At 37.7% G+C, this 10,118-nt stretch overlaps 1 protein-coding gene and 1 long non-coding RNA gene across 2 annotated transcripts; one reads left to right on the forward strand and one right to left on the reverse strand.

Moving 5' to 3' along the window:
- Nucleotides 1-2,434: 2,434 nt before the first annotated feature.
- LOC140931309 (uncharacterized) lies at nt 2,435-6,312 on the reverse strand. Its single transcript, XM_073381090.1, has 2 exons — nt 5,114-6,312; nt 2,435-4,376 (listed from the first exon to the last, which is right to left on the reverse strand). Exons 1-2 carry the CDS (start codon nt 6,162-6,164, stop codon nt 3,748-3,750), a joined length of 1,680 nt encoding a protein of 559 aa, XP_073237191.1. The 5' UTR covers nt 6,165-6,312; the 3' UTR covers nt 2,435-3,747.
- Nucleotides 6,313-6,482: 170 nt separating this feature from the next.
- Nucleotides 6,483-9,891, forward strand: LOC140931310 (uncharacterized). Its single transcript, XR_012164954.1, has 2 exons — nt 6,483-6,831; nt 9,580-9,891. It is a non-coding gene; the product is annotated as an uncharacterized lncRNA (long non-coding RNA).
- Nucleotides 9,892-10,118: the final 227 nt, after the last annotated feature.

A 10,118-nucleotide genomic window follows, 5' to 3' on the forward strand; every position in this document is an offset into this window, starting at 1 on the left:
CCGAGCGAAACAGCTCTGATCTAAGTCAGTCTAGTAAACTCTCCCTGTTTTGGGAAAACTTTAAAGACCTCCTCTGTTTGGTTTCCGCGGCAGGATATTGAAAGCAACTTTTGACCAATCAGAAGAGTTCTCGGAAGGAAGGATAACGTGAGCCTATATAGCAATTTTTTTTTCATCTGTCACTTTATGAAATGAGGGTTTCCTCTCTTGCCGTAAATTAAGCATAAAATTGAGACAGGAAAAAGTCGGGACCGCATGAGTCGCAAGTTCAAGGTAAAGTTTTGTGGCTTTAATGTAATAAATGTTTATCACGTCGTCATTCCTCAGACTCATAAAAACAATACGCGACAAGTACGGTCTCGGCTTTTGATATTGAAAGACAACGCCTAGTAACCTACGTCAAACGAGCATATTCCTGATCAACAGGCCCGCAGGAAACCCAAGCTCGAGAGTGGCCTTAGCTCGAGGAAAAACTAGAGAGCAAACCGGTTTCCGGCTAGAAACCTCAAAATCAGTGACTCCTGCTATAAATCGGCTCAGAACTACTCAAGAAACAAGAAAAATGAACTGAAGTAGAAGCAGTTTTATCATTTTTTTTCTAAATGTCTTTCTTATTTTAAGTGGCAGAAAAAATCTTTTTCCCATGCCGTGAATCTGTATGTCTCATTTCGTCGGTTACGCTCCGCGGTTACACACATATTTTCGAGCTTGGACTACCTGCCCCTCCAAGAGTCGTTTCGTAATTGTAGATTGATATATATTCCCATAGAAATGACAAAAAATGTCGACCTCACGAGTTTCACACTGTTAAGTCAGGGGCACCTAACGACTGTTTTCCGTAAAATATCTTCCCGGAGAAGTAATATTGCCTAGAATTTTCTATAACTTGAGAACCTAAAAATTTCTAGATGACCGTTCCATTTATGAACACACAATTTTCGAAGCTTACCTAATAAATTCGTACAAAAATGGAAACCTAAAATTTTCGGATGCACAAATTTGATGGAGAGAGGAATCAGTAAAATTCTCACCTTCGTAATACGTTATATTACATCTAAAATTTTCGGGAAAATAATACTGAAGCCCTTGTATCGAAAAGACTCAAGTTCCCCTAGGATGACCGAACAGGTACGAATTTTAAAGCACCTCTTAGAATGCATTTCTAGAGATCTAAAAGTACTCTGGATAGCGTTAAAGTGTTTTCAGTGTATTTAAGAGGGAACCGTCGTAGCGTGCCCCTGTTAAGTCAGCCGGAGCGAGCTTTTTAGGCCTAAAGGCAGGCGCTGGTTCTTTCGTACGCCCATTATTTCCAAGCGCACAAACTAAGAGTGCATGCTGAAATTTGCTCGTAGTTACAAGACTCCGTTTACAACATGTCAAAAATGAAACTGATATCTACGAGGCTAGGCTGGAGCTCGATTTATGCACCCTCCAAAATAAAAAAAAGTAAAAACGTTCTCAATATACGTTTGGCCAGTTTTAACTCTACTGATTGATTTAGCCACGCTAGTTGATTTCAGATTGACTAAAGATACATAATAAACAGGGGCCTTGCGCAACCAGGATTTTGACGTCAGCGGAAAAGTCACTCCCAAATTGGGCTTAACTTCATCCATTTCCGTTCGATTTGTCAATATGTAGACCGATCTTTCTGTAAGAAGAAATTCTCAAGGACCGTATCCAAGTACGGAAAATATGCAAGAGGTTTTTTGTCATTCCTGATATGACCCAATCCTCCACTCAAAAGTTTAATGGTCGTACCCTAAGTAAATCAACTTCAGGCTCCATTATTGAAAAGGTTAAAGCCATGATTCAATCTCATTACTGACTTCGCTGAGTCTCAACGGATGGGCACCGAAAAAACGGAGAACTAAAAAAGGCTTATTTCTTCTTGCAGCTGGAAAACCCAAAATGTTTGTTGCGACTTTCTGCAACAGATTTTCATGTTGCTCAGAAGAGAACTGTTCTTAAGAGATGCAACACTCTCTGTAACAGAAAATTTGTCGCGCGTGATAAGATGAATCCCAACTTTCAATCAAACACTTTTTGCAACAGTTTGCAGGAAAAAGTCGCCAGCAGCAGTAGGCCTTAATACCTTAAAATTGTGCAGTACCAGCATCATGCGTGCATTATGTAAAGCGTAGTTATTAGCAGTGCCGTCCCCGACCGCCACAAATTAGGTAAACAAAACAAAACAAACAAAACTGACAATGGAACACAACACTTGAAACAAAATTGTTGAAAATCCACGAATCCACCTCCCAAAACCACATAATGATTGATGGAACCTGTTAAAATTATCACTCATTTAAAATGTTTCGTAGAACACCATTTGTCAGAAAAGAAAAATGTTTTTACATGAAAGTTTAAAGACAATTGATACTATTATTATTATTGCTATAATATCCGGACAGAAATTACAAAGGGTCATATCTTCTTTAAACAAATTCGTTTCTTTTATTACTTGTTTTTATTTTCAATTATTTTTTCCTGTTATCTCGTTGGTAGAAAGAAATCTACTACTTATGTATCTTCTAACTGCTTACAACAGATAGATATTAATAATAAAAAGTTACGACAATTAGTGTCTTATATACTCTAACTAAGGAAATATATATTTACACTATTTACATTACATATTAAAATGCACCATTGCATTTAGAACTCAAAATTTTTTAACTTTCTTTGTGCGAGACACCGTGACGTGTCCAGCCTTTTCGAAAAACTTGCAATTCAGAAAACACGCTTAGCCCTAGCGTAAAAGTTAGGTAGATTAAAGGGCAACAAGACACATTAGTAAGCCATCACTACCACTTGTGAGTTTGTGGATGAAATCCTATGGGGTAGGACCATTCAAATGAAACCTCTTCAGCAGTACTTTCAGTTGGTACGTCTGTATTTCCATATTTAACAAAATGAAATTTGGATAAAATATTTAAGGAATTTTGTGTTGAACACTTGTGGCAGGGAGAATAAGAGAAAGCAGCGTGCAAAGAAAGTCATCTCAGATAACCCGGGGCTAGTGGATTTTACTATTGGGGTAGTCAATCCTATTCTTAACTTGCCCGCCTGGCAAGTGAAATTTTTCTAAGGAATTCTAATCACAATAGAACTGTTATCAACCCTGGCCATCATCGGGCTAGTAAAAATGACTTTTGGGCGAGTAAATGCTAACTACAGCTTTCCTGAATGGCAAGCTGTAAAACTGACTTTCTTTGCACCCTGAAAAGCTAATGTCATCTAGAAATGGATCGGAGAGACTATAAATTACTATGTACACTATGTCTGTTCCTCTTTATGAAAAAGATTTTCGAATGGCCTGTTTACAACGAACTATTAATAACACTGTTTTTGAACACCTTAGCAGGCCTGAACAAAATTTGTTAGAAAATGGCCTATGAAAATTTCTCTAACAACTATGAATTTTACATTGTTACACTAATTCTATGACTAAAAAATGGTGAAATGTACAAGTATAGAAAAAGTATGAAGTTGCATTAATTTGGTAGGTTAGAACAAAAAGCCGTAATCTGCTACTGACTAGCATATTCCTGTTCCTAAGTTTTTCTCCAATATAAATACCATGACATATCAGTGATGGAAATAAATGTTCATTCATTTGATCACGAGCGACTTCTAGGGAAAAGGCTGGCTGTGTGTTAAGGTCTCTGCAAGACCTTGCTATGGCTTCAGTGAATTTGCATTTAACTTCACTACAGTTTTCAATGGTCTCTTAACAGTCATTACTTAACCACGAGATTGCTTCTTTTTTGATTCAGAAACAATGTTTTTTCCAACATATATGCTTCCATTAGCTCCTTGGAAGAGTGAATACTCATTAGGTGAAAGAGGTCTGCCACTTTCATCTCGTAAGCTCTTAAAGAGATGATCTTGCAGTTCAATAATTTTATTTTTATAATAGGCATTCTCAGCCTGCAGTTTTTTCCTCTGATTGAGGACATCCTCTTTCTGCTTTCTAAGGCTGTTGATTTCTTCTTCAATGTCACTTACAACTTCTATCTTTCTTTTGCGGCACAAGCGGGCAGCAACCTTGTTCTTCCCTCTTCTACGAATATCTCTGGCTTCTTGCGCCTGGGCTTCTGACAGTGTTTCCAAAAATGTGTTAAATTCAGCAATACTCATATCTACTATTTCTTCTTCCGATGCAAAGTGTGATGATGAAGAAGATGAACCAATCTTTGGCTTTGCATCTTTACAATCCCTTGGGGCTTTTGTTGGTGCAAATCTGCTAGATGTGCTTGTTGATGGCCCAGAAAAATCTGGTTTCTCTTGCTTGATTGTTGCGCTTGACAACAATGGCAAAGATGTGCTCTCCCAGTTTCCACCAATGCCATGGGTTTCTTCTCTTGCAGTTTCTGAAAAGAAAAACAGACCAGTAACACATTAGATATTATCAACAATTAATTCACAAACTCCAGTCTAATTTACATGGAAATCATACTTAAAATACCCAAACAGAACGAGTTTTTGACAATGACGTCAGCAAGGACCGGAATTTCGCATAATATATCATACCCCCCAAGGGTTCCTTATTAACGACGGCACTCCTGCTAAGAGAGCTTTACGATTTGCAGAAATTATCACGTCCCCAAACAATTCTCTTTCTGTATTCGTCGAAACGAAGCCACCCGCAAAGAATAATATTCTTTGAAACGAGCGCAAAGCACGCTAACGAGGTTTATCGGTACTGTATGAACAACAACAAACTTGTAGTGCTTAAAGATAAAGAATATATTGGCCCTGCGCACAAACAATGCACCGTATTAATTACTTTGTTCGAAGTCACGAAACTGAACAGAATTTGTTAGCAAAAACGGAAATTGTTTCTAAGCAAATAATAACAAATACTTCCAAACTAATATGGTCACGAAAGCGCTTTAAAAAGAACTGAAACAGGACAGATTAATATTAAGAACAAGTATTTTTTTCAGAACTGCGTACTTAAATTTGGTACTTTAAGTTGATTCGATTATGTAACTATCTGAATGTCAGAAAAATTAGCAAGTTTACCATAACTTCACGCTCATATAGCGATATATATATTTTTTGGGTGGTGATCTTAAGAATTTCAGTATCACAAGAAAGATCTTACCTGAAAACGAACCTCCACTGTCGTTTCTGGTCGCTGCTGCTTCTGAAAAGACAGGCACGAGTTCTTGTCCCAGAGGGAGCAATGTGTCATGTTTGTTTTCCACTGCATTCTGCACCGCCGGTGGTCTTGGGTCGAAAATATCGAGAGCCAAATCATTTTCAAAGTTCAAATTATCGGCCCATGATGCAAAATCAAATTCTGGGTCCACATCTTCCCCTACATGTTGGAGTTCTTCGGCTGTAGGGATGAAATCAATAGAGTCTGTCGAGAATGGACCATCAAAGTTGAATGGCTCTACGGAAATTTCGTCGAGAGGACTCTTGCGAGCGAAATCGGAAGGTACGTAGGTCTGTGGCGGTGAGCTGGGAAATTTTGTGTAGCTGTCAACAGGGCTCAATGGTTCAGCCTTGATGTGTGGATTGAAGGCTTGATCTTCAGGTAAAAATGCTTTTTTCTGCGGCGGCCCCTCGTACAGTACGTCGAGGTCGATGTAGTCTTCAAGTTCGAAATTGCCCATCGATTTCAGAACTTCTTCCTCGCCTGGCGGTGTAAAGCCAGCTGCACCAAAATTATTGAAATCTCCATTGGGCAATTGAAAGTTTCCTGCACTTGATTCATGATCGTGATGAGGTGAGCCAGCGACAGATGAAAGAGGCGAGCGGGCCCCATCCGAACTGTAACCGCTCTCCAACTCGGTACTGAAGGAAGCACGCGATTCACGTGGGACTTGACTATCGACTCCGTCAAAAAGCATCGCCACACTGTCTCCATCAAATCGATTTTGGCCTGTTGTATGCCAGTCGAGAAACTCGCTTAGAGGATTATTATAATCTGCAGCTGCTTCTTTGGGAACTACATGGAAGTTGAAGTTGCTTGTGCTGCTTGGCGCAAAGGCAACTCCGGTGTAATTTTGTTGGTACTGTGGATAGGCTGGCATCGGCGGGGTTGTGTTTTGGCCGATGAACCCCTGAAGCTCTGGTCTTAACATTGAAAAGGCCATTGCGAGTTGGAAGAGGTTCGCAGAGTCGAAATACTTCTTGCCAACAGCCATGTCTGCTAATCTTACTTAATGTGAAAGTTTTGAAACGGCAATTACTGTTGATAGGAATCGGAAAAGCTTGAAAAGTTCCTTGTTCCTTTTTTCTTGATATAACTTGCTTGTTTATGTCTTCGGTTCCACCAATGTGAGAACTATAAAAGCAGAAAGAAACACACTTTATCGACAAACTGTACAAAACAACTGGTAAGCCCCTTTCCTCGTGATCACTTGAAAGAATTTCGCTGAGTCACTGAGCTATATAGCGATGGCGATCTATTTTGGAAGGATTTGGTCATCGATTTTTAGGCAATACTGGAGCATCAGATGACCGAAATAGACCAATAAGAACGTACGAAAGTTCTCGTATATTTTTAAAAGCTTCATTTTGATTGGTGAAAAGCTATTGACGTCATTGATTTCATCATTGGAGGGCAAAGTCACGCAAAAAAAGCCTCGTTTCGAAATCTATTGACGTCAGAATTTTTGAAGCCGCGTCCTGTTGGTCAGCGGATTGAGAATTTCAATATGGCGGACAAGTCAAGCGACTTTACGGAAGCGGAGAGAAGGCGCATGGAAGCCATTAACAAACAGTTTGCCACTAGGCAGAAGCAACTTAAGCAGATGAAAAGAAGAAATTTAGCCATATTTGCTTGTCTGTTAACCTCTGTTGCCGGAATTTGTATCCTTTTTATCTCAAACGAAACTGTTTTACGCAACACACTTCAGTTAATACCGCAAAGAAAACTTTATAAAGAACTACCTAATTCAAAGTAACGGAAAGCTTAGGTTAAATATTTATTGAAATATAGACTGCGGGTATGTTTCATTGACATTGTTTCTCTTGATAATTACTTGTCATCTTCTGTTTGAGAAGAAGTTTATCCGGAATAATGTAATTAAGACTTCATATCTGGTCAATTTGCGGACGGATTCTTAGTCCCCATTTCAGGGCAGTGCACGCGTAACTTTATTAAATTGCTTGTTAGTACTGAAGAGAGACGCTTGAACTAACGAATTCTATTAAAGTGGATTTATTTTAGTCACAGGCGGATATGTGTCACGTCTATATTGCATTTGGTCACAGTCACTTAATCGCGTGCGTCACGTCCAGGATATTTTAACTTCAAATACTCCGCCGCGTGAAACAATATACCACAGACCAACTTTAATACTTGCGCTGAGTTTGGTACATTATTTAAGGTGGACAAGTAAACGAAATTTGGCAAAACTTCTTATTCTTGGTTAAGTCAAAAGCACTGGTTTATTTTAATTACTAGGAATTCTTCCGTGCTTTGGGGAAGTGTATTAACTTCCTTTGCTTGAAGTGGATACGGACATGCAGTCATTTGTGTAATGTATCCACATTTGACCAGGTGTAAGGGCTTTGTGTTGTAGTATGATTGATCACTTTGCATAGAAATCTACAGCAGTATGACTTGAGTGGCTGACAAATTTAATTCCACTTTCAAGTCGTGTGGGGTCAGGTCTATTGATCATGTGTCTCCCAATTTTTTTAAAAACTTTTGTTTACATCCATTCATGTGCTACCCCCTTTGTGGATTATCAATTTAGATTTAGATAATATATAAATCACCCTTGTGGTCATATTTTAAAAAGTTTCTAAATGACCAGAGGCCCGTTTCTCGAAAGGCCCGGTAACTTTGCAAGCCCAAAGGTAGATTTTAAAATAAAAACAGCACAGTTTCTAGCTCACAAACCAGGCCATTTTGCTTTGTTAACTGATAGTTTTATTGTATCATTTGCAAAATTATTGAAACTTTGATTTTGAATGCAAACTCGGCAAGCATGAAACAGCTTTTCAGGTCTGAAAAGTTACCGGGACTTTCGAGAAACGGGCCCCAACATCTGATCAAGGTTTTCAAGTCAATTAATTAAACTATTGACAGTCTGATCTGTCTGATCTTGCTACATTGGGTGACATGGAATAAAGCAAAAGTAGATCTAGGGATTTGGGAATTAGGAGACAAGAATATAAAATCATCTGATGATTGTACAAGGTTAAAACTATTTAGTATTTTGAAAATCTTGACTGGCATCTGGCCATATAGTGACAGCCTAAATGTTACATTTATGCTGACTTTGGTTTGCAATCATAACTACACAATACAGTAGAACCTTGATAAAATGAAGAGCAAAGGGACTGGCAAAATTTGTTCTTTATAACGAGGTTTCACTATATTGAGTTTTTTTTTCTAATACACATATATCATTATTTTGTATTTTACTATTACTGGGTTAAAAAAAAATTGTTTGTGATAACAAGGACTTTGGATAGTCAAGGTTTGTTATTTTGAGGTTCCACTGTACTAATGGAACAAGGGATATGATGGAAATTTAGCGAAGAATGAAATGGAATCATGTTAATCTGAGTGATGACAGTTCCTTTGATTTGATGAGCAGCCAAAGAAAACAATGTTGAAAGAATTAGTATTGGATTATATGCAATCAGGAAACAGTTGTTCCTGCAAAGCTTATATTCAGGAAGCAATATTGTGGTCTGTGAACCAGTGTTAGTTATTACTGCTTTCATTGAAAAAAAAGCCCTGGAGAAGAAAATTCAAATCCACTACCAGCACTTTAAGAATTGTCTCGAAAAGGAGATGGGCTTTGGTAAAGAAGAAAAGTGGAGTAGGACCAAAAAATTGATTTTTAAAATAAGTCAGACATAAAGTAGGCATTAGAGTGGAACAAATTATTTTGTTTGAAACATCATTCACATCAAGCAAACCAAAAAGAAAAGACTGTGAGCTTTTCTGAGTTGCAATATCAAAGATATTGGAATCAGACAGCTCATTCTTACTGGTGACCTTGTGCCTGTAGTGGGATGAAACGCTAAAACCAGATAGAGGGCAGGGGTAAAGAGAGGGAGTGTAGGGATTCAGATGCTGAAAAAATTATTTAAGATGAAATCCACTGGGAAATTGAGTAATTTTTATTTTCAGTGGACAAAAACCTTGTATCAGAATAAGCATATTGCATTCTTTTTCACACTTTTCAAGAGCTATAAATGTAACAAGTTATATGAAAAAACTCCAAAAGAAAGGTTCTTAAAATAAATATGGAGGCTGTGAGGAAATACTTCAGAAGCCTCAAATTTCACAAAATGAAATCTTATGCGTGACGATTTTACCTTGTGAAATTTTAAATTTATTTTCTCGGGCTCCATAAGAAATTGTCTTTGGTGTTATTACAGATAACTAATGACATAGGTCTTCAAAAGTGTAAAAAGAATGCGATATGGCTTAAAATATGGACAGTACAAGGTTTTTGTCCACTGACAAATTTCAATTTCCTAATGGATCCTGTCTTAAATATTTCAAGGGTTGTGAGGTTTAATAAAGACTTCTCAGCTGTAGAAAATGTTAAGATAAGAACTTGGTCCTAAAACTTCCTTGACAATGTTTAGATGGATATACATTATTTGCAACAAAGCAAGAAAAGCTGGACTTTGATGACTGACATGTATTGTGAAGTTTCGTAAGAAGAGTGAAAATTTTGTACAACACAGGAACAAGAACTTGAACTGAAATTAATGTGAGACCGGCTCCTAGCTATTAGGATGCATTGAATTTTCTGGCTTGTATATAGAAGATTCCACCTTGATCCTAATATCTGAATGTTGTTACACCTCAGTCTTAACTCTCAAACACATCAGACGTCAAAAGGTTAAAAGGAACAGAAGGGTTTAATAAAAAACAGGAGTGTACTTTTTAGTCAAGTTGGTTGGAACTCCATGTCTCTCACTCAATGAAAAGATTGTTTTTGGATATAAACCTCTGATCTCAAACTCATACCAGTAATAATATAAATTCAAGAGGAGAAATTAATATTATTTGTTTCCTTTTTGTTTTGAGAGCAAGGATCCTTTTATCGCACTTTTGTAGTGGTTGTGCAGCAGTTGTTTCAGCAGCGTTCTAGCAGTTTTGTAGCAGTAATAATTTATTT

Source organism: Porites lutea, chromosome 3 (assembly GCF_958299795.1).
Source record: "Porites lutea chromosome 3, jaPorLute2.1, whole genome shotgun sequence".
Classification (NCBI taxonomy): domain Eukaryota; kingdom Metazoa; phylum Cnidaria; class Anthozoa; order Scleractinia; family Poritidae; genus Porites; species Porites lutea.

Bases quoted from the DNA above. Each gene is read 5' to 3' on its own strand.
- LOC140931309 (XM_073381090.1), bottom strand. From the start codon at position 6,164: ATGGCTGTTGGCAAGAAGTATTTCGACTCTGCGAACCTCTTCCAACTC. The intron at 4,377-5,113 runs GTAAGATCTTTC...TTTTCTTTTCAG, and splicing joins CAGTGGAGGTTCGTTTTCAG to AAACTGCAAGAGAAGAAACC.